The following is a 24,396-nucleotide window of genomic DNA, read 5'->3' on the forward strand; positions in this document are numbered from 1 at the left end:
GGGGAAGGTGTCCCTGCCATGGCAGGGGTGGCACTGGATGAGGTTCAAGAACCTTTCCCACCCAAAGCAGGATGTGATTTTGTTCTGTATTGTTTGTAGTTAACTGCTGTTAACGGTGCCCTGACAGTATGCAGAGTAACTCTGCTCCTCTGGGATACACAGCAGGAATTACAACTTGGAAAAGCACTGTCCTGTTGACTCCCACAGCCACAGCTCTGCAGTGGGGCTGTGCTTCAATCAGGCTCTAAGTGAATGCAAGCACAAGCCCTGTGAGAGTGCCCTTCAGCATTTCACAGAGGGTCCAAAAGACAGAGAGCTGCAGAACCTCAGGGGAGCGTGGCACTCGATGGTCTGTGTATTCAGAGCCCCCAGGGGGGTTTCCTACCTGATATCCTGAATTGCCGACTTCCTGTCACGCTTCTTGCCCCACACCTTGAGGCTGCTGACGAGCAGGAGCACGAACTCCCCGTTCCTCATGCCGATGGCCACCATCTCTCCGTCGGGGCTGTACGCGGCGCAGCGCGCGGGGTGCCCCAGGGCCACCTTGTTCACCAGCTTCTGTGGGCACACAGCAGGCTCACAGCGCCCCACACCCAGCCTGCCCAGCTGCCCCACCCACCAAACTGCCCGTGTCCCCTGAACAGCAGCGAGCTGCTGTCCCACACCCAGCACCCGGGAATTCAGGGGCAGTGCCAGGTTCGGTGCTATGTCAGAGGGTCGCAGCCAGTTCCACACCAGAAACACAACTACTTAGCACAAAAAGCTAAAAAATCCATTTCCTAATCCTTTTGAAAGGTGACTTTGATATCTCCTACAACTTCACTCCCTTATTAAAACTCATCCCTGTTAGCTCAGGCAAGGACCTTTTGAAAGGGTTTCTTTTGCCCAGCATGAGCAGAAACCTTTCTGTTATTTTGGCTTTTTTTAATGTTGTATTTATTTGCTGTTTTTATCACTGGTGGTAGTTAGTCACTCTGACTGGGGAATAAAGCCCTGCAGCAGCAGGATGGGCTGCACAGACTCCTCCTGCTCAGCCACACTCACTTTGTCCGACAGGTCCCAGATCCTCGCGGTACCGTCGTTACTGGCAGAGATAAAGATGTCTTTGGAGGGGTGAGTTGCCAAGCCCCAGATCTCCCCCTCCATGTGACAGTCAATCAGCAAGTTTGAAGCAGCATTTTTTTCTCCTACTTCAAGGATTTCTCCATCTTTTGTTCCCACTAAGATTTTCCCCTGTTTGTGGCAGAAAAAGAACAGGGAAAGGTTGTCAGTGTCACAGTAACATCCTGTCACGGTCTAACCTGCCAGAGCTTCCTTGGCAGAGGCACAGATACAGTCTGGAATTGCTTAATGGCTACTTGACTAGAAATAAAAACCAGCAGTACCTAGTGGGGTGTTCCAAGGAGTGTGGCAAACTCCTGGGCCTTGATATGCCAAGTGGGACAGAGCTCAGTGGACAGTCACCCAGTGTGGGTAGCACCACAGACCCCTCTCATGGGGCACCACAAGAATACACCGCCAGGTACAATTGAAACGTGGCCAACAGCGACTGCAACTCAAATTACTCTGCCATTTCTATTGTTTCCCACTTTACAAAACCCAAAGTCCCTCAGCAATTCTCCAGGGGTTTTTGTGACTTTAAAAAACTGTAAGCTGTGATCCAGGGAAAGATCTGAGCTGTGTCTGCATTCCTGGGAAGCAAACCTTGCAGGGACCCCAATTCCTTTTGCTGTTTGCAAAGAAAGCCGGGGGTAAGGTCCCCCTGGAGAGGTGTGCTCCTGCCCTCAGCACTGCCCCTGGGGACCTGCACAGCCCGGCCCTCCCTGCTGAGGAGGAGCAGAGGCTGCCCCAGGAACCAGCACTGCAGCCTGAAGGCCGTGCCGGGCTCAGGAGGTGGGGTGGCCCCCGGGAGGGGACAGACAGGGGCCCGTGTGTGCCCCGGGGAGGGAGGGGACAGACAGGCCCCGTGTGTGCCCCGGGGAGGGAGGGGACAGACACGCCCCGTGTCCCACCTTGCCGCGGCACACGGAGCGCACGCACTCGGTGAGCTGCCCCGTCTCCAGCTGGAAGGCTCGGCAGCGCTTCATCTCCTGGTCCCAGAGCTTCACCGCGCCGCCCTCCTTGGTGCTGCGAACAAGGGCTGTGTTACCCGGCTGTCCCGCGGGGAAAGCCACCAGTGTTCTCCTGCCTCACTCACAACACATGTGCGCTCGGCTCTGCTCTACCTGAACACACCTCCTGACTGTGGAATGGGAGGTGAATTATTAAAACAAAATGCTTTCACACTTCATGTTTTAAACAGCATCATAATTTGTTCTCTTGCCAAGAAACGACACCCAGTTGTTCTCTTGTCACTCAATCTCAGATTTCTGGCACTTGGCAAATGTGTTACTTCTGTTAACTTACAGAGTCTCCACTGGGAGAGGTTGGCTGGAGTTTGACAGAAGTTAAAATTAGGAAAATCCCACTTATGGCAGGAGTTCAGGCAACCAGGAGCTTATCCAGGTGTTTAGATCAATCCCTAGGAGGCTCAGTGTGTCCTTGGTGAGTAACTGCAACCCTGGAGTGAGTGTCCTCCTTTGGTCCTTGACTGACTGAGGCCCCTGGGCTGGTTATGCACCATTTGGAGTGCAGCTGCCCCAGCACAGCGCCCATTTCCCCCGGGCATGGGGCAAACCCACACCCAGCCAGAGGCAGGAGCTGTGCAGGGCAGGAAGGTGAGGTGTCTTACGGCCTCTCCTTGCCTCCGGTGACGATGAGCCCGTCCCGCAGCGTGGTGTACATGCTGAACACGGGGCCCGTGTGCGCCTTGGCCACCAGCCTGACCAGGAAGTGGTCCTTCCACACGTACACGTCCCCATTGATGGCACCCGTGAACGTCAGGTTGTTCTGCAACACATACAGCGACCCCTGGTGTAATAAACACCTCTGCACTTCTGTTCCCTTCAACTAAACCCCTCCACATCAAACTGAAGACTCACGAATGACCACACTGCACAGGGCTCTGAGTTGTCACCATTGCCTGTATCACTGGCATGTGTCTCACAAAACTACCACCAGAGAGAAAGGCTGCAGAGTCCTTGCACAGACTAACAATACTGCAGCTTTTTCACCAGTGAAGTGCCAAATAACCAGCAAAGTAAAAGGAATACAAGCCAGGCAGTAGGTGTGCACAGACCTTAACAGCAAATCCTCACTGAGAGGAATCCAGTTGTGCTCAGAAAACGTAGGGAAGGATCTGAAGGTGTGCAGGTGTTAAATCCACGTTTCATTACCAAGCACCACCCCCTCGGGCTGGATTCCAACAGGGAAAACTGACCCTGGCAGTTACAGTAACACTGCAATGTAAACTCTGGAGCAGAAGTGCAACTCACGGCTCCGAAGGCAACGGAAAGCATGGTCTGCATCTTGGCATCCTCCATGGAGCCAATGACCCCCTTCTTGTAGAGCAGGGCACTGCCAGCCAGAGTCCAGAACTTCATGTGCTTCACCCCCACGGACACGAACTGTGTGTCGGAGTCCGGGCGGAATTCCACCACGAAGATCCTCTCCAGGTGTCCTCCCCTGCTGGCAACTTTGGCCCCTGTTCCAATCAGAAAAGGAAAATTGAGCTCTGAGGTGACTTTACAGAATAAACTGAGCTGATATTGGACTGGGGTCTGTGTCCCAGGTGCCGAGAGCTGCCAATCCCAACATTGTTTAGTGTGCCAATCCTCATGCATTCAGCCCACAAGGTCCCTGTTATTCCACTGCAGCCCCAGTTTTAGGAAAGGCAGATTTAAGGCCCTCAGGGCACAACCTGCCTCTCCTGGGTCAGTGAAACAACAACAGAGAAATGCTGGAGATCATCAGTGAATTCCCCTCCTGTGAGTGCCCAGGGACATACTGGGGAGCTGAGACACTTTTCCTCTCCCCTCACCCATCACCTTTTCCAAAGATTGCTCTTTCCTGGAAATGACTTCCCAAAGGCCTACCTACAGCACAGAATTGCAAGTATTTTAGGAAGGAAAAGAAATTATTTCCTTAATTTAATGCTGAGGTACTTAACACCTACTTTGCCTCAGTTTTCATCAGTAAGACAGGTGGCCCTCAAGACAACTGGCCTCTGGAGCTGGTAGACAGGGAGAGGGAGCTGAATAGCCCTCCTGTATTCCAGGAGGATTTAGTTACTGACTTACTGAGCCAGCTGGATCCTAACAAGTCTATTGGACCAGACAGGATCCATCCCAGGGTGATGAAGGAGCTGGCAGAAGAACTTGCCAAACCGCTCTCCATCATCTTCCAACAGTCCTGGCTCTCTGGGGCGGTCCCAGATGATTGGAGGTTGGCGAATGTCACCCCAATCCACAAAAAGGGCTGCAAGTAGGACCCTGGCAACTACAGGCCTGTCAGCCTGACCTCCATGCCTGGCAGGGTTATGGAGCAGTTCATCCTGAGTGCAATCACACAGCACCTTCAGGGTGGACAAGGGATTAAACCCAGCCAGCATGGGTTTAGGAGGGGCAGGTCCTGTCTGACCAACCTGATCTCTTTTTACGATCAGGTGACCCACCTGGTGGATGAGGGGAAGGCTGTGGATGTGGTCTATCTGGACTTCAGCAAGGCCTTTGACACTGTCTCCCATAATATACTCCTGGAAAAGCTGGTAGCCCATGGCCTGGACAAGTGTACCCTCTCCTGGATTAAGAGCTGGCTGGAGGGTCGGGCCCAGAGAGTGCTGGTGAATGGAGCTGCATCCAGCTGGCGGCCAGTCACCAGTGGTGTTCCCCAGGGGTCTGTATTGGGTCCAGTCCTGTTTAACATCTTTATTGATGATTTAGATGAGGGGATTGAGTCCATCATCAGCAAATTTGCTGATGACACCAATCTGGGAGGGAGTGTCGATCTGCTGGAAGGCAGGAGGGCTCTGCAGAGGGATCTGAATAGACTTGAGAGATGGGCTGATTCCAATGGGATGAAGTTCAATAAGGCCAAGTGCCGGGTCCTGCACTTTGGCCACAACAACCCCCTGCAGTGCTACAGGCTGGGCACAGAGTGGCTGGAAAGCAGCCAGGCAGAAAGGGACCTTGGAGTACTAATTGACAGGAAGCTCAACATGAGCCAACACTGTGCCCAGGTGGCCAAGAAGGCCAATGGGATCCTGGCCTGGATCAAAAATAGTGTGGCCAGCAGGACCAGGGCAGTGACCCTTCCCCTGGACTCTGCGTTGGTGAGGCCACACCTTGAGTGTTGTGTTCAGTTCTGGGCCCCTCAGTTCAGAAAGGATATTGAGGGGCTGGAGCGAGTCCAGAGAAGAGCAACAAGGCTGGTGAAGGGACTGGAGCACAAGCCCTATGGGGAGAGGCTGAGGGAGCTGGGGGTGTTTAGCCTGGAGAAGAGGAGGCTCAGAGGTGACCTCATCACTGTCTAGAACTACCTGAAGGGAAGTTCTGGCCAGGTGGGGGCTGGTCTCTTCTCCCAGGCACTCAGCAATAGGACAAGGGGGCACGATGGGCTTAAGCTCTGCCAGGGGAAATTTAAGTTGGATATCAGAAAAAAAATCTTTACAGAGAGAGTGCTCAGGCATTGGAATGGGCTGCCCAGAGAGGTGGTGGATTCACCATCCCTAGAGATTTTTAAATGCAGATTGGCCGTGGCGCTGAGTGCCATGATCTCGTAAATGGACTAGAGTTGGACCAAGGGTTGGACTCGATGATCTTGGAGGTCTTTTCCAACCCAATCGATTCTATGATTCTATGATTCTAAACAACATTCTTTCCTTAACTTCCACTTACAACAGATGTTTAAAACTTCTTATTCATGTTTTCCAGCCCTTTGCCATCTCCTTTAACTGCTTTAGGGACTGGGATGCTCAGGGAAGGAGTACAGATCTAGCCCCAAGGCTGGCAAGGCAGAGTGCCCAGCAGTGCCCCGCTGTGCCAGGCTGTGCTTTACCTTCCTGCCACCTCCAGACGGTGATGGTGTGCTCAGGGTCCACCCCCACTGACACCAGGAGCTTGCCAGTGGCGCTGAAGTTCACGTAGTTGACGCCCTTGGTGTGGAAGCAGCGCAGCATGGAAAGGGTCTGCTTGCTCATGGCATCCCAGATGTGGATGGTGGGAGTTGTACCTGGGGGCAAACAGCAGCATTAAAGAGAATTCAGTCTGGAAAGCTCCAGTGCAAAGCAGGCCTTTTCCAAGAACATTTAACCTGAACAGACAGAAACTGGGGGTTGGTTTTTTTTTGAAGATTAACACTACTGGAACACAAAGAGAAATCATAAGAGCTTGCAAAACACAGGGGGAATCATTGGAGTCCATGAAATCAGACAAGTTCTAAAAGAACAACATAACATTTATGAAGAGCCTCATGCAAAGGAAACTGTCTGTAGATGTTTCACTTGTATCTGGGATTCAGATACAATCAGGCAACATGAAACTGGTACAAGTCACAAAGGAATCAGCCTTACCTGGGAATTCTGTCATGTCACCTGCATTGTGAGAGCAATGGCAAATGAGGAAGCACCAAGGGAAAACAATAGGTGAAATAAGTCATGTTTCTCATGCTCAAGTGCCAGCATCAGCACCAGAAGGAAAAAAATTAAAAACTTGGAAATGGATATGGATTAAATCAACAAAACAAATAAGCAGCAATATTGTTGAACTATTTTGGGTATATTGGTTTTTATACACAAATATTGCAACAATATTTAGTACTTCTGAGTTTTAAAAGTGGCATTTAAAAGAAAGGCTAAAGACTTGCATGTTTTAAAACCTACTCAGTTTAAAAGTGAAATGACTCTGTAGCTGCACAAAGTATCAAACAAAGTCAGAAACACTGATCTCCTGGGTCCCAAGAAAAGGGCTTTTAACAGTCACCATTTCCATGTCCCAGAAATCAGCATTTGGAACAGCTCTGACACCCTGTGCAGGGTGGGGGGCTCCCCCCACACTCACACTGAGGGGACAGTGCTCAGCACAGGCAGCTGATGGTTTGCCATGGTGCTCATTGAAACCACTTCCCTGCTCCTTGTTATGTTACTTCTGTCCTAAAGTTCTGGACTCCAGTCTCCTCCCAGAGTTAGAACCTCTGACCCTGTTTCTCCACACATTCCATTATTCATTATTCCCGCATGAAGCCAAAAGGCAGCAGGTCCTTCTAAGCCATCCTACATTCCACACACAATGTTTACTCCTGCAAGAGTCCCAGGGAATCTCACAGGGCTCTCCATGTGGATAATAAAACACATAAATCCCTATGGATTCTCCTCTCCACTGGCACCTGACATGTGTCAGGGGTTGTGCTGAGGTTTCCCTGCCTCTCTCCCATGCTGTGCAGCTCCTGTGCTTGTGCAGAGGAAACAGCCCTCAGTGCTCCCTCACTGCCTGACGGTGCCCTGGGCACAGGAAGGACACAGGGCATTCCACAGATCACACTGATGAGATGATTTAGGCAGTGTGTCAAATCTTGCCTTCTGAACTAAGATTACACTACAATTACCTCCAAAATCCAGTGACTCACAGTCAGAGACAGCACTGAAATCGTAAGAGCAGCCTGAAGCCAGACCACCTCTTCCAAACCAGAGATGCAGCCTAAGGGCAGCCCCACTGGTGCCATCCCCCCTGAGCCAAGCCCCCCAGCAGTCAGTGCCCCGGGCACTGGTGGGCAGCCCCACGTACCGATCTGGCTGGTGGCCACCACGTTCTTGTACTTGGGGTGCTGGTTCACCGTCAGGCACAGGATGTCGTCCGTGTGCTCCAGGTAGAAGCTCTGACTGCCTGACAAACCCAAAGAGGCTTCAGTCCCCACAGCCCCCCAGAGTCCCCAGTGCAGCACAGAGAGTGGGGGCAGCTGCTGCTCTCCTGGGGCAGGGCAGTGCCCACGGCTGCTCTGCCCCATCCCCAGGCATTCCCACATGCACGAGGAGTGCCACCATGGGCACACAGCCAGCCAACCAAGCAGTGCTGGGGACACCAGGGCACCAGCCCAGCAATCAGCTCACAGCCACCTGGAACTGCAGGGACAGCAAAACTGCCCCATGACAGGCTCAGCTTTCCCAGTACAACCCCAGCAAAGTAAGGAGGTCAGTGGGAAGGATGCAAAGTGGAGACAAAACCCTCCCAAGGGAATGGGCCCAGAAAGAACAGATAGGGCCATCTGTGCTTCCCAGGGCCATGGGTCAGAGGCCACACTAGGACTGGAGGACCCAAAGGCCACCAGATGTGACCCCTTTACTCCCTGTGCACCTCCTTGGCAGCAAAGCTGCTCAGCACATGGTGGGACCATTTGGGAATAAAATCAATTCACAACTCCTGTAACTCCTCCCTTTTTCTGAGAGACACGAAGAATACAGTTGTTGGTGCTTCAGTTTAGGGCCAGATATATTTTGGTGTCCTTTCTCCCTTACATCACCCGAAAGGCAGGGAATATTTCTGCCCCTTCCAAAGAGCAACTTGTCCAGGCTGGATTGCGTCAAAAATAAAGTTGTTGTAGCATGGCTTTGCTAAAACAACTCAAAATGAAACAAAGGATGTTACAGCTCTTATATTTTGGGGGGTTCTGGTCACTTGATCACCCACAATCTCCTCCTGGAAGAGAAAACCATTTCTGTGCCTTCACTACAGGATGAGCTGAGCAGGAGGAACCGCCAGTCTGATCCCCAGCCATCCACAGGTCCCGCACTATTTATCACCATGCCAACTGCAGGAAAGGCACAGGAATCTCCCAAAGCCGAGCCTTGCCCTCCAAGCCCTCCCCTGGCAGCCACCTGGTGCCCACCCAGCGCAGGGGCAGTACCAGTGGAGAGGTTGTGCACGATGCCGGCGGCGGCCACGTGGAACACGATGTCGGCGCCGTCATTCAGGTAGTGCAGGTTGTTGCGGCAGTCGAAGCCTCGGTAGCCAAAGACGTGGTCCAGAGCCAGCTCCTGGCAGGGCAGAGGGACAGGGGGCAGGGGACAGGGGCATTGCAGAGCTTGGAGCACACAAACACAACTCTGAACTGCACAAGCTACAAAGAGCTTGTAGAGGCAGCAGAATAATTAAACAATAATTAGCTATCCCCGTTCTGCTCATTTATTGAGGCATGACATCCTCATGGACTACCTACAACACTTTAACTGGTCAACTGAGGCACTGCATTTATAGTATTATTCCTTTAATAACTTAACCAGCTGTAAAGGCTTCTTTCTGAGAATTTCCATTCAAAATAGATACGACTTACAGAACAGGTCCAATTTTATTATTCTGCCCATCACAGTTTAATACCTATACAGGATATCAGGTATTTAATAAAGGAAATACATTTGAGAGTCTTCAAAAATCATTCTCATGAAGTACCAAATCTCAACAGCTCAAATTCTAACCTTCAAGTCCTTACAAGAAGCCAAGACAGGCTGTAAGTAACTCTGTAATTAAGACATTAATCAAAGGTGTAATTGCAGCTTTCAACAAGGAATTGCCAAGGAAATTTCCTCCAGAAAGCCAGGGATGGGATTGTTGTTAAAGCTGCCCTATGGCCCTGGAACCAGGTTTAATGCTTGTCCCAAACGCAGCGGCAGCTCCCTTGGAACAACCTGAGCTACACCCACAGACCAGGCAAGTGCTGCAAACTGTCCCCAAACCAGGGATGGATTCCACCCAGCACATGTCACTACTACAGCAAATGAGGAAGTATTAGAAGTCTGACCTCAACCAGTTTCTTTTTTTTGAGGACATTGTTCTTTTGCAGTTTTTCAGGCTGAGGAGCAGCTCTGCTGACTGGTGGCCTGGAACAAACATTTAAAAAAGAAGACAATATGTTTAAAGGTCAAATAAAACCTTCAAAACCTCAGCACATGTTTTGGATGTGAGCAGGAAATGGCCATTTGCCCCTGCATGAGCTTCACGCCCTTTTTAGAGTGTTTGATGGAAAGAACAGAAATAACACTGATGTTGATTTTGTGGATGAATGGCAGAACAGACCAACTTACACCATTAAAAATCCCCTAAAACACACTGATATAGATCCATGGAAAGCCCCTTGGATATGACATGATAGTAAATTAGTGCTTTCAGAAGTGATCCCAAAGATTTTCTAGAGCTGACAGCTGACCTCTGCCCAGCCTTGCTGCTTCTGAGGAGCCCCATCCCAGAACCTTAACATGGCTCCAGTGTGATTTTGAGAAGATTTTATTGAAGATAAAATGATGACACTTAAATGTACAAGCCATTCAGCCATGTGAATTTAAGAGACTAAGGCCAGCAATGCATTTTTCTGTAACTACTGTTACTAAAAGACAAAGGCTGAGAAAAAACCTGAGGTTTGCAAATGGTCTTTAAGGCCAGATAACCTCTTGTGCTGCTACTGATCCTACCAAGGAAAAAGAGGCACGAGGCTTTGTGGAGCCTTTGGAAAGCATTCCCACAGTTTTAGGTTTCCAAAGGGTGTGTCCTTGCTACCCATGCCCTAAGCTGGGAAATGTGTTCTTGTCCTGGGACAGTGACCACCAGTAAAATTCCTTGCACAAGAATGAAACCCCTTTTTGGTTACATGCAGCTGCTTTTTCTGGAGCTGGATTTTTATGGAAGGTATTAAAGGCAACAGCTGATCAACTCCACAGCTGGAGCAGCTGCTGCTCCACAGTGGGACAGTGAGTGCAGGAGAACAGCCTGAAACCTGAGCCCTGGAACAGACAGGACACAGCAAACTCACGGGTACGGGAGCAGGTGATCTCGTGAGAGTGGAAGATGAAAGAGTTACCTTGATCCCCTTGAAAGCAGCAAACAAAGCCAAGCAAGAGACTTAATAGAGTTTAGGTGTTATTGTGGGAAGTCACTCATGCACAAGCACTGTCAGAGCCCAGCAGCCCCCCCCACCCGTGGCACAGCACGTGCCAGCCAAGCATGCCAGCAACAACTAAAACAGAAATGAAAGAGTGCACCAGTCTACAAACTGCCCCTGGCAGCCTGAGCCAGAGCCTTGGGGAACAGGGCCAGAGGCAGCCCCAGGCCTGTCCCTGAGGGGAATGGGACTCTGCTGTCCCTTCCTGGCAGCTGCAGGGCAGGGACAGCACTGGCAGAAAGGTGCCAGTGTCCTGAGCACAGGGACATCCCACATAAGGGGTGCCAGTTCCCTACCCCAGTTCAGGCTGCTGTGGGATGGCCAACCCCCTCCAGGACAGCCTGTCCTGCCTTTATTTGCCCAGAGTGGGCACTGGGGTGCCCTCACACAGCCCGGGGTGCCACGGGACCGAGCAGCAGGGAAGGGGCACAGGGACTGCCTACAAAACTTGAATCTCTTACAAAATACAGTGACTAATTCATTTCAGCCCAGGTTTACAAGGACTTTGAGCCAGCACAAAATAATCATTTGCTTGTAGGCTTCCTGCTCTTTTTTCTGTTTTAGTGTAATTTCAGAATGGATCATTTGCACATTTCTTCACTTACAAATATCAAAGTTTATGACAAGAGCAAGCCAAAAGTTTTATGAAAGCAGAACACTGTGACATGCTTGATAGTCACTAAGCATGAGGTTTATTCTGGAGACACACAGAGATCCTGTGAGAGACCTGTCACAGCACTCACAAACACAGATGTGTGTGCATTCATATATACACAGACATGTATATATACACACGTGTGCATTCACTGCCTTATTATCATCTCAATAAAACAAACAGAAAGCAGCACATTTTTAACACTTGAAGAAGTAATTTCATTTTTAACAAGCCTGTGACTACACCTCCTTTGTTTGGAGACAGAAGGTAACACTGTTAAGAAGTTTGCACTGCAGCAAAGACATCCCTCTGCCCTTTGGACCTGTGCAGTCTGCAAGGCACATTCCCAGCAGCCTGGGCTTTCCCTGCCAGTACTTACTTGACAATTCCCTGCCTCCAGAGGAAAGCAAGTTAAAACATAACACAAGCATTAATGATTTTCTTTCCAGCAACTTAAATAAACGTTTAATTACGTTGTGGGTGGCTGAGCTCCAGGAAAGATCAGACACAGTCAGACATCAGAGGGCTCTCAGTCCTCAGGTACTGTGAGCACAGCAATGGAGCTCCTGTCACTGCAGGCAGTGCTGGGGATGCTCTCACAGGAGCTCACCCGGCCCTGCCAGTGGGAGGACTCCACATTCACACACACTCTCACCCCCACTCTCAGGCAGACACGTGGCAGGGCCCTCAGCGAGGCAGGAGAGCATGTGGAGTGGCCATGGAGGGGCTGGGGGAACAGGCAGCACCAGGCACAGAACTGAGGGGCACACCCTGAGCTGGGCAGGGCACAGGGACGGGGGGCTGCAAGAGCAGGGCACGGGGGCCAGGGAGGAGGTGGCAACCCACACAGGTCCTGTTCCCAGGCCAATGGACACAGGACTGAACTTCAGAAACATCACAGGAGAGGGCCCAACAAAGGGCTCTGCAGCAGGGACAGAGGGGTGAAAGTGCCCCAACTCTCAGGGCACGGGCTGAGCCAGCAGCAATGGGCAGGGAAACTGCAGAGCCCGAAGGGGAGACCCAGGCAGGGATTCACATGGCTGGGAATGGGACAGGGAACACACTTGGGTGCCACACAACATGAGCAGGGCTGCTCCTGAGAAGAGAAAGAGGCTCAGAGGGAGGTCAGATGGAGCTTTGCTGGGGCAACAGACCAAATATTCAGGATTTAAAAAATATCCTGTCCCCAGACTGCTGCAGAACTCCTAGACCCGCAGGAAGGGATTCAAAGATTTTGTGAATTCTAAACCCTTGGATTCTCCCATCCCAATATATATAGGAGTTTTACAGCCAACTTTTCCCACTGTTACTGCTTCTTACCACTTTCTAGATAACAAAAAGAACAGGATTCGACACAAAAACTCACTACTCCCAAGTACAGCAGAACAAAGCAAGGCTGAAACAGAGCTAGAGGGAAACATCAATCATAACCTAAACTGTTTTTCAAAACTGTAGCACTGGAAAAACCTTAGCATGGTACAGTGTTTATAATTCACATGTATGCTGATGCACTCTTTAAATAAAACAGTAAAAAACAATCCAGAAGTGCTGCAGAAGGTATGGTTGGGCCAGCCAGGCCCTGGCAGGGCAGCTGGCACTGCATTCCCATGGCATTCCAGCTCAGTGACCAGCTGGGAAACAGGCAAGAAAGCCATTAATAAGGAGGCCAATCTGAGGGCCTTTACTGCCTTTACTGCTTAACAAGTTCATCATTCTGAACACCTTCTGAAGATGTTCCCTAAGTAACTCCTGTTCCCAACCCAGGCTGGCCCTGCTCCAAAGGCATCTGCTGCTCCTCACACAGGGACACACTGGGACCTGCCATCCCTCACACAGGGACACATTGGGACCTGCCATCCCTCACTCACACAGGGACACACTGGAACCAGCCATCTCTCACACAGGGACACACTGGGACCAGCTGTCCCTCACACAGGGACACACTGGGACTTGCCATCCCTCACACCCCAGACCTGCTGTTCCCACACCCTGGCCCTGCTGTCCCTCACACAGGGACACCACAGACCTGCTGTTCCCACCCTCTGGCCCTGCTGTCCCTCACACAGGGACACCCCAGACCTGCTGTCCCCACCCTCTGGCCTTGCTGTCCCTCACACAGGGATACCCCAGAACTGCTGTCCCCACCATCTGGCCCTGCTGTCCCTCACACAGGGACACCCCAGACCTGTTGTCCCCACCTTCTGGCCCTGCTGGCCCTCCCTGGACACCATGGCTGCCCAGGAGCTCCCCCAGCCTCTCTCCCAGAACACTCTGTAACACACTTTGACTACAGCCTGAATTTCTGTCTTTGGGCTCAAATGTTCTGAATGCCTCCAAGAGTGAGACTTCAGGAGAGCTTTCTGCAGGTGCTGAGGCACCAGGATCAGCCCAGCTTTAGCAGAGCCTGGAAGGCCTCTCTTCCCTGAGGCCCCTCTCGGAGTTTGTGACCTGTGTCAGAGGAACAGAGTCCATTACACTTGTTTTGTTATTCCTTCCACAAACTCTGACATGCTTTGAAGCTGTGCTTAAGTAAAACTATTCAATCAAGAGTACACAGCAGTTTTACAGGCACATCCTCCCTCTGCACAGCACAACCTCAGGGACAGGCTTTGTCCATCAGCTCTGGACAACTCACAGAGAAACCCTGAGGAAAGCTGAGTATTCCACATCAGCCTTGGAGCAGGGAGCAAAAGGTGGGCACCACGTGGCAGGGCTGGCACCACAGATCCATCCATCCCCACGTGCCACACACAGCACAGGGGCCTCTGGGCCAGCCTGGTGCTGAGCTCTGGGACAGGGGACACTGACTGAGTTCACTGCTTGGCAGGGACTGACAAACACCAGGCACAATGTGGTCAGGCCTTGGGGACAACTGGGATGAAACCAGCAGCCTGTCAAATACATTTAGGTTGCATTAACTGGACATAGTGCTGTTGAGAAAGTAAAACTGAATATTCCAAAGGATGCTCCTCATTCCCAAACAGTAGGTTTCTGCTGAAATAAGCCCCAAGTTATTTTCTCCACCCCAAAGACATGTTTTTCCAGATACATTTTGAATAGTTCCCACCTCCACATAAATACAACACAGATTCAATTCCAAGCTTTTACACTGCACCCACAGATGTGTGTGTGGAAAAGTTGCAGACAGCATTTTTGTAACCATATGTCTAATAACTCAGTTTACAGAGCCTTGTGGGGGCTACTTGGAAAGCTTACATAATTCAGCTCATGTAGTTTTAAAGAAATCAACAATCAAAAGAGTAAGATTCAAAGAGGGGAAAGGCAACTTTTCTCCCTTCTTTAGCTCTTCTCCTTGCTGAGAACATATGATTACACCTGCTGCAAACAGCTCCGTGAAGAGCAGGCTCCGAGGCACCTCGAGGGCAGCGAGACAGGCAGGATGTTCAGGAAACAGGAACCCAGCCCCTCATGCTAATGCTGCTTTTTGTTTGGCACACCCCCAGCCTGCTCTGAAGGGTCTCCATGCCCGGGGTGTTAGCAGAGGTTCTGCAGCCATGCAAAGGGCACTGAATGCAGCTGCAAACACGGGCACGTGTTGGGGTTAGTACAAGGCCAAATGCAAACAGGTCTCTGCCTCTAGATTAGTAACAGCAACGCAGTGGTCAGGCAGGCTCGTGGTGCTGCCACTCAGGGAAACTCCTGCCCAGCTCCACGGGCCCCGGGTCACAGCTGGCCCTTCCCCCAGCACAGCACAACTCCTCCGTGTCACAAGCATAGCTTACAATTGTCCTGGGTTGGCTGGGCCAGCCCCAGCAGTGCCCGGGGGGCCGCGGGGCGTGGGGGCACCGCGGGGTGAGCGCCCACCCTGCGGGACGGCGCCTGCGGCCCCTCGAGGGGACACCCCCCTCCTGCACCTGGGGCAGCACACGGGGCACCGGGGCAGGGAGGGAGGGGCACAGACAGGGACAGAGAGGAGAAGAGAAGGTTGGGGAGAGGAGAGAAAACAACAATCCATTAATGACCTTAACCAAATGCACTCGTACAACCACAACACAGGGCAGAACTGCTCCTCAGCCTCACCTCCCCTACTACTGTTCCGTCCTAAAGCTGTGACTGCTGGTGGAGAGGGCAAAATACCAGAAATACCAGCCCAGGACTTCATTCAAACCCCACAGGTAAAATCTCTCATGTACCTTCTCCCTTCCTCCAAGGTACTTTGCACAATCATGGTTGTTTTCACCACGTTCAAATTTGACAGAAAAAATGAATTTCATAAAGGGCTTTCATTTTCATTTCTGAGGGAAAATCTTGTTATTATCCCCAAGTTTGTCACATGTAAGTTTTTCCTGAGATCAAACCCTTCCTGAACTGCACAATGACCTGTTATTTCTAGAGATACTGCACCCTGAGGTTTTCAGCTTGCCCACTCCTGCTATTAGAGCAGCACATCCTGCAGGGCTGTTGCAGCAAACAGAAAGGTCCAACAGATGGAACTGCCTCCTGGGTGCCACACAGCACCTCTGCAGCGTGTGTGCATTACATAAGCAGGCAAGGAACTTGTTCAGGGACAGCTCACCTTCCAAATATTACTGTTCAAAGAAAGAAAGGCTGTGAGCTCCCAGTCCTGCTCCCAGGGAGCAGCTCAGAGCAGCAGCCCCAGCTATTCCTGTCTCTTGCTTGAGACAGAAGTTTGCACTATTTTATTTTTTCCTTTTCTCAGTTTAAACTTACTTGTTTCATTCAGAGTTTCTTCCCACTACATCTGTGAATAAATCCCAGATTTTCCTTTCCCAGACCCATGATGGAAATCCAGCAATGGGGACACCTCTGAGGCCCTCACTGTGTGTTGCAGTGGACCAGCAGCTTTTCAGGCCCTATGATAAACTCCCTGTTTCTGCCCTGAGTGCCCTCCCAACTTGTCCCAGAGTTTTCAAAGCACAGACAGTAAGTTACCAGTGTCAGAATATTCACAGTGCACAAATCCCATTAATGCACAATCGCTGGGATCTTCATACTGACATACGGTACAATTATATTATAAAGAGGAAAGATTTGGAGTATTTCCGCCAGAAAATCTTCCTCCTCCAAAGCCTACCAGGTTTTTCCACATACATTCCTGAAAAAGAATGGGATGCATCCCCTTGGGCCCCTTCTCCAAATGTGAAGGGACTGGGAGGGTCTGCCTTTGGCAGAAAATCTAAAGCTTTGAGAAGTGGCTCTGATATTCCTTGCTGCCACTTCACTGAGCCCTGTGCACAGGGATTTCCAGACTCCAGGTCCTCCAGACCTGCTGATTTAGGACATGGAGTTCCCTGCATGGTGACAGTCGGGGACTGGGACACTTCCCATGTCACCCAGCTGGATGGACTGTCACCCTGGATCTCTGGGAGTGCCAGCAAGAGCCAGCCCAGCCATGGCAGAGCTTTGTGTGCTCACACAACCCTTCCTTCTCCAGCTGCTCCTTTCTCTTGTGCTCTCAGAAAAGATGGAAGCTGGCTTAGCTAGGAATCTCCCTCACAATTCCCAGGTCTGATGGGAGAAGTCAGCCGTGCCCGAGGCACTGGGGATTGGCGGTGCCAGGACTCTGCAGGAACTGGGCACATCCTGTACAACTGGGCCAGGGGCTGCACCAGCCAACACACCCATCTCACCTTCTGCACCCCACACCCAGCACTGGCCCAGCTCGAGGCCCTGGGCAGGCACAGCACCCTCAGACACCACAGCTGTGCCCACACTGCACTATGAAACTGCTGCTCCTGCTTACTGCACTGCAAAGTCTGGCTATTTACATCACCACCATGAAGAAAGAGAAGAGAATTTCTCTTTGCCCAAAAAGCAACACAGGAAAATTATGGGATGTGTTGAGAAATTTATCAAAGCAGCAAATTCCAACCATCAAAGGTGTGATCATACTGAAGTGGCTGCAACTGAAAAAGGACACACAAAATGAGCACAACAGCTGTGGCTCTCAGGCAGGAGAGGTGGAAAGGACAGTTACAAGGTCTGTTTTTAACCTATGTGAAAATTAAGTACTAAGCTGTTGATTACACAGAGACAGTAGGAAACAAAAAAAGATGGGAATGTTAAAACCTTGCTTTTTACTCTCTTCAATCCAGAACCTGGGGATACAATATAGGCTGAATTATTCCTGTGACACACTGTTTTCCTGCCCAGGCACTCTGAAGAAGTACTTGAGCAGAGGAGTTTCTGGTGTAAAACATCTGGCCATTGTACCACTGGCATTTGCTATTTCAAATGTAATAACAATTTAGCAATATTCACCCAAAATAAAATAATTTGTTTCCTTTTTTAACTCAGTCTTCAAATATTCACACTAACTAGATGACACACTATGCCTTTTTATAGAAAAATGGAAGAACAAATTCTTTACATGAAGAAAAGAGGAAATGGAAAGAGATATTTCTAGAAGAAGGGGAGAAGAACATGTTATGGTTCAACATTTTAGTGAAAAAACCTCTAACCCTCCTGCATAGAATGTGACTGTTAAAACATTGTGATAAAACCAGGGGTGCAACACTTTTCTTCTCACTTTTCCTCCCCCATTTCACACTCAGCTTGTGGGACATACCTCTCCTCCACTGACACCTCCTTGAGCTGCTGGTGGGGCTTTGTGCCCTCCATCTCTCGGATGCTCACTGCATAGATCTTGGTGGTGTAGTCAATGGCTTTTTCTCTTGCAACATCACTGTCATAACCTTGAAAAGCAAAGCAGAAAATAAAACTAACTACCCCTGTTTCACAGTGGGAGAGTAGAGAGCAAGATCTGCACAGTGAAAGGCAGGAAGCAAGTCCTATCAAGCTCTCCTTCCACTGAAATTCAGCACAGCAAAGCTCCTCTCCCACTTCAAACTAAATCTCTGTGTGAGTCTCTGTGGAATGAAGACTGTTACACCCTTTTTACCTCCATCTTCTTCTGCATCTGTGTCTGACTCCTCGCTGTCCACCAGCTTGCTCTCCTGGATGCCCAGGAACTCCCTGGTCCAGATCATGAGGGCGGTGTCGGCGCCACCCACAGTGAGCAGCACCGAGTCGTTGTGCAGCCACTGCACGTTGGTCACCTGGGCACTGTGCCCCACGTACTTCTTGAACTTGGCATGCTGGCCCTGCACAGAGAGCCCCAGTCAGCCCCCAGGCACAGCCTCCTCCATGCCCCTCCAGCTACAGCAATCACACACTCAGTACCTTCACTGGGTATGAGAAGAGCTTCACGAAGCCAAAATCATCCCCTGTGGCCAGGAGGGTCCTGTCCTTGGTCAGACTGGCTGCGTTGACCACGGTGACGTCGCTGTGCATGGGCCAGATGCCCTCACAGGTGGGGCCCAGCACACACGTCCACGTGTCCCACTCGATCTTCTCTATCTGCAAGCACAGTTGCCCCATGAGAGCTCCTCTGACTTCATACATACCAAACACAAGCTTCAGGTGTGTGATATGAACTTCATTTCTTTAGTTTTTAAGGAACTGTCCACTGTGTATTTGTATTTACATGTGTATTTACATTTACATTTTGTATTTGGACAGATACTGTGCATCTCCACCAAAGGCTCAACACTTCAAACACTGCTGAGCTCCATATGGACACAAATCTCCCTGAAGATTTTCTGAGGTGTTAAACACTGGCAATCTTGTGGCAGAACTACCTGTCACAAAGAATCAACATCTTAAACAGCCAGGCCGTGCTGTTTGAGGATGGTTTAGAGCCTGTATGTGACTGACTGCACAGCAAACAGGCCACTTCAGGGAAGGGAATATGGCAAATGGCTGCCAGTAATTAAACAGCACTAAATTAGAGATCCAAACAGAAACCTGCACATTCCACCATTTACAAATGCTAGGAAACACACTGTGGAATGGCTAAATAATTCCAATTCTAACCACTGCAAATATAGCATCATAAAAGGGCAAAAAACACCACTTGAAGACAATTCTTACAATTAACTTTCACAGTAAAAAAACCCAGTCAATGTAATTGGTACCTCAGCAATTCTTATAATGTGTCTTTTTCCCCTCGGTGCTTCAAAAAATAGTTGTTCTTTGGCACCAGAATTGACTTGCAATAACTTTCCTGGATATAAAATGAGAGATTATTATGAATCTTATTAATTATTATGACTATCATGTACTTTCTTTTGATTGAGAAAAGAGATTTCTGCATGTAAGTTGAAAAATTCTCCTCCAGAGAATTATTCATAGCAAAAGTAAGACAGATGCTGAAACCCAGTCTCCTAAGGATGCTTTACTCCTGGTTCACTGAGTAAGTAATATTTTAAATACCATCCTTTAAATACCATCCAGTATCCTTAGAAAGCCACCGTGGTACAGCAAACCAGTTCCTGCTGACAGGAAATACTTTGCTAATGGAAGTGAAAAATAAATGCCTGTGCTAATAATTTTCATTACAATTTTACAAGACAGCTTTCCCAACAGTTCCAGCACTGTCAGCTCCTGCCTCTTCCAGTGCCCACCGGCACCAAACTGCCCTTGGATGGGGAGCTTTCCCTGCCCATACAAACTGGTGTTACTGGCTGTGATCCCACACCACAGCTGGGACACACAGGGGAAGCAGGGCCCAGACACACAGGTGGTCCCACAGGGAATCACATTAGCTCTGGGAAGGCTTATTTCCATGAGCTCATTAACGATCCTGCTGGACCTAATTAGCTGTGCCACCCCAGTGGCTGCCAGGCAGTGCCCAGCGAGAAGAGGGAATTGGACAGCACCAATGTAAGTGCACTGGCCCCACTGGGTGCTCCATGGGGAAGGCATTAGTGGGTACTATCCCCAGTCTCTGGGCACTGCCAGCAGTACTTGTGCCCACACAACCTACCTCTGGAGTCCCAGTCGATGTGGGTGATGTAGCTGGAAGCACCTTTGCAAATGCCAACCCTTTTGCTGGTAAGCACATTGTAAATATCTACAAAGTTGTCATGGGAGGCCACAGCCAGGTACTTTCCTGACTCTGCAAAGAGGACACACTGAGGTTAATAAACCTTATTGTTATGATTTGCACTTCTGTAGTGTCCCCAAACCCCAGTCGGGGTGTGTCCCTGATAGCAGGCTGCACAGAGCCCATGGAACTGGGAAGTGCTGGATGCACGGAGCACACCCAAAGCCAGCCTGGATCACTCAGCCTTGCCTGGAGAAGCACAAACCCCAGCACAACCCCCCCTGCCACCTCAGGAGCCAGCTGTACCTCGGGAAAACTTGATGTCGGAGATCATCTCCTTCCTGTGGTGGAAGGAGACCATGTCCTCCACGGTGTCGGCGTTGACCACGAGGAAGCTGCCGTCATTGAGCCCCACGGCCAGCGCTTTGCCGTCGGGAGAGAAGGCGCAGCACCGGCCACCTGCCAGGGACACCGTGCTCAGTGAGTAGCCCAGGCTGGAACCTGCACCCAGCCACACTGACAGCCTGGCACAGCAACAACATGGTTTATACAGCTTTAAAATACATCTGTTACTCATTAAAACAAGTATGTTATACTGGGCTATGGTTGTATTTTGTCACAGGGGAATGTGCCCCCTGTACAGGGGGTTCTGGAGCTGACAATGCTGACCTGATCCCTCTTGAAACGGGTTTATGTGCAAATACCACCTTCCAGCTGGGATCTGAACACACCAATGAGAGAAATAGAACCAAATAACCCCCCAAAACACACACAGAAAGGAAATCCAGATGGAAAAGTCAAACTCATTAAGGGCAGTGTAACTACATGTCTTTCAGGGATACCACACTTGAAACCTTCTTCATTATATGACTAAGTAATGGTTCCCTTCAGTGGAGCACATTTAAAACAGAGGTACTACACCTCCTCCACTGATTTTTTGCCTCAGCACCATTTCTGATCATCCTCTCTCCTACAACTATCCTCACCCACCCCTGAGTTCACCTCTCCAAACCATTTTAATTATGTTTTTCCTCAGCCATAGTTCCTGTGCTCTGGATCTGTCACTGAAAACGAACAATATAAAATTTCCTGAAGGATATCAATGAGGAAACAAAGCAAGAGAAAGCAGCATTTCACCACAGCAAATCTCATTTTACACAGAGGAGAGGGCAGGGAAGCTGTTATGCTGGCCTTAGGTATTGCTGGGAAGGAAAAGGATTCTGAGGTCAACTCATTCCCCTTGAAACTGGAGGAAAAGAGATGAAAGTTCATTTTACTATTATTCATTACCATAGATTACAGTCCTTTTCCTTTCCACCCTTTTCACTGACTTGACACATGCCAAAGGCTATTCTTTTCATGTGCTTCCATTTCTTAATGACGGTGCCCTGTCCCTGCCCAATTAGGGCTGAGGTGCCCTGAGTTGCTGCTGTGGCAGGGGGTGCCCCAGGGCAGGGCAGGGCAGGGCAGGGCAGGGCAAGGCAGGGTACCTTTCTTGAGCTTCCTCACGGCCAGCATGCGGTGCTGGGACGAGAGCTCCCAGATGCGCAGGGTCTTGTCGTCGCTCACCGTGGCACACACGGGCAGCAGCGGGTGGGCAGCCAGGCCCCACACCTCTCCCTCCATGTGGCCCTGAGAACAGCAAAGCCCTGGGGTCTGCCATGTGTTCCAGCACAGCCCTGCCCCACACCTGTCCCTGCATGCGGCCCTGAGGACAGCAAAGCCCTGGGCTGTGCCATGAGTTCCAGCCCTGCCCTGCTCAGCTGGCAAGCCCCAGGCAGCTTCCACCATCCCCTCTCCAAAGCCTTCCCCATTCAAACAGCCTGGACACCTCTGACAACTGTCTACGACACTCTTCCACAGTCCTAGTTGTAATTCCTGTTCTTCCCATATTCTCTTTTCCAGACTTGAAATGACCATGAAACTGTTATGCCCAAACAGGATCCTGAAGTCCTAATATGGGCTAATCTGTCTTCAAGGGTTATGTCATTTTTCACATCCTGGAGAGCTTGTTTGCAACAAACAGTCATACTTAGTTCTTTTAACCTTCCCCCACATGATCAGTTTTCCAACTTGTTAATCACTCTTCCTGCTTTTTCCCAGATTTCCTTCAGCTTGCATGCAGCCTCTGGCACTGTGTCAAGATTAAATCATTTCTTCCTACTCCCACTCTGGATCAGTGGATGGGTTCAACAACTTATAAAATACAGCTTCACATATCTAGGTTAGTAAGGCTGCCGTGTAGGCAAGACAAATTTCAAGGATTACTTCATGTGATTAGAGCTAACTGGAAAAAAAAAGACCAAAGAAATAGCATTTTGGTAAAAAAACAATGTTAGTCACTTATAAAAAGCAAAAGGCAAAACTCTGACAAATTGTAACTCAGTAAATGTTCTCTGCAATTTTCTGCTGGGGTTATGAAAGGCACTGAACCAAAGCAGCACCAAATACATCAGTGGACATACATACATGAAAATTTTTTAACCAAAATTTGAAAAATACTTTTTTTCCCCCCAAAGAAAGTCCCTTTATGCTTTGCAGCACCTGCAATGCCAACTGTGTGTCACTGCAGGAAGCTGTCATTGCTAGACCCTTTTTCACAGGATCCTTCAGAACACCTGTTCCTGTAAAAGGAGATAAATGGAAACAAACTGTCCAAGTAAAATAAATTGTGTCAGTTTTACCCTTCATTTCTCATTTTTATGTTGGGTCCTAAACTTAAATGTCAAAAAAAAAATTCACAAAGAATCTCATCAGCTTTGACCTCCAGGGTCTGTTGGTTTTACCTTCAGAATTCCATAACCCACAGTGAATCTCAAGGTCATTCACATAAGAAAGCACCAAGTTCTGGCTGAGCAAGGAAAGGAATGGTGGCCAACAGGGCTAATGGAAACAGCCAGAAACAACTGGGAAAATCTCCCAGTGTCTTGTATTCCCACAGAGAATATTCTGGCAGGGAGGATCCCCACAGTACCTGCACAAGCAGAGTCATGGGCCCACTTTTATCGATTTCCAGGATCTCCCCATTCTTGGTGCCCACCAGGATGTGCCCGTGCCCCAGGCTGATGGCTCGGATAGAGGGGTTGTCTTCCAACAGTAACCCTGAACAAGGCAAAGATACACTGTCATGTTTGTACTGGGAAATCCTAAAGAGCCTCACACCCCACAGTTTAGATATAATTAAATCTGTTTCAAATCATGACACGTGAGATACACAAATCACTGCAATCCTTATTTAACACACTGAACAGAGCATACCTTTGGAACTGGCAGAGAGGGCTGCTCTTTTAATAGCATATGTCTTCAGACACCTCTCAAACATATCATCCCAAAGGGCCACAATTCCATCTTTTCCACCAGTTACAAAGCCCTGTACAATTCAGAGGGAAAACACACGCAAATGTCAGCACTCATTTGGTGAGATTAAAAACATGTCCAAAGGCAGAGTAAAGTCTCCCTGGCATTTTGTTCAAGTGTGAAACTAAAAATACTGGAGTCTGCACCTAGGAGGGAAAAAATACCAGGGGACAAGATTTAGAGTTGCTTTTCTGGGGGTATGAAGGTTTCAAAGCACACAGAGCACATAGAGTTGTAAGATGTAATGGTGGACCTTGATGTTTGTATGCACATGGAAATGAACTATGCAAAAAGATGTGTTTGATCCTTAGAAGAGGCAGTGGTTGGAATTACAGCTTCTCAGGTTATTCCAGATTCAACGGACTTAGCAGATGCTTCAACCTGAGTTCTAACAATGCATCAGGGACCAATTCTTTGATTAATTCCCTTGGCAGATTGTCTGTGCCAAGTGAATGTAAAACACCATAAATAACTAACCAACAAAAAGTGAAGAGGATATTCAGTGCCAAGATCAAACACAAACTGATGGAAAAGCTGGGAACAATTAATTAGGGCCTAAAAGGATTGAGCCCCAGGGATCTTAATTGACCTTGATGTACAAAAATATTAATAGCTAACATTCTTCTCATGCTATACCTCTACAGCTGAACCTATAACCTCAGAAAGGACATTTCTTTATCAACACCTCCAAATTGCCCCAGGCAGAGCTCTGTCC

The 24,396-nt window shown here is 49.4% G+C and overlaps 1 protein-coding gene across 7 annotated transcripts in view; it reads right to left on the reverse strand.

Annotated features, from left to right (window-relative positions):
- The window catches only part of EML6 (EMAP like 6), an 87,202-nt gene that overhangs the window by 6,375 nt on the left and 56,431 nt on the right, over positions 1–24,396 (reverse strand). For 3 of the 7 annotated variants that reach the window (XM_071582244.1, XM_071582239.1, XM_071582238.1), the window contains exons 20-38: positions 23,583–23,694; positions 23,299–23,426; positions 21,815–21,956; positions 20,631–20,783; positions 20,265–20,396; positions 19,414–19,502; positions 18,620–18,796; positions 18,339–18,540; positions 18,006–18,132; positions 9,667–9,745; positions 8,776–8,905; positions 7,659–7,757; positions 6,449–6,469; positions 5,935–6,108; positions 3,375–3,583; positions 2,732–2,889; positions 2,013–2,127; positions 1,045–1,233; positions 386–558 (exon numbers count right to left, since the gene is read on the reverse strand). In XM_071582244.1, the coding sequence (XP_071438345.1) occupies positions 386–558; positions 1,045–1,233; positions 2,013–2,127; positions 2,732–2,889; positions 3,375–3,583; positions 5,935–6,108; positions 6,449–6,469; positions 7,659–7,757; positions 8,776–8,905; positions 9,667–9,745; positions 18,006–18,132; positions 18,339–18,540; positions 18,620–18,796; positions 19,414–19,502; positions 20,265–20,396; positions 20,631–20,783; positions 21,815–21,956; positions 23,299–23,426; positions 23,583–23,694 (2,609 nt within the window). Of the gene's footprint in view, positions 1–385; positions 559–1,044; positions 1,234–2,012; positions 2,128–2,731; positions 2,890–3,374; positions 3,584–5,934; positions 6,109–6,448; positions 6,470–7,658; positions 7,758–8,775; positions 8,906–9,666; positions 9,746–18,005; positions 18,133–18,338; positions 18,541–18,619; positions 18,797–19,413; positions 19,503–20,264; positions 20,397–20,630; positions 20,784–21,814; positions 21,957–23,298; positions 23,427–23,582; positions 23,695–24,396 lie in introns of those variants that run through there. The other 4 variants (XM_071582243.1, XM_071582242.1, XM_071582241.1 and 1 more) reach the window with 3 other exon arrangements.

The sequence above is a fragment of the Pithys albifrons genome, chromosome 2 (assembly GCF_047495875.1).
Source record: "Pithys albifrons albifrons isolate INPA30051 chromosome 2, PitAlb_v1, whole genome shotgun sequence".
NCBI lineage: Eukaryota > Metazoa > Chordata > Aves > Passeriformes > Thamnophilidae > Pithys > Pithys albifrons.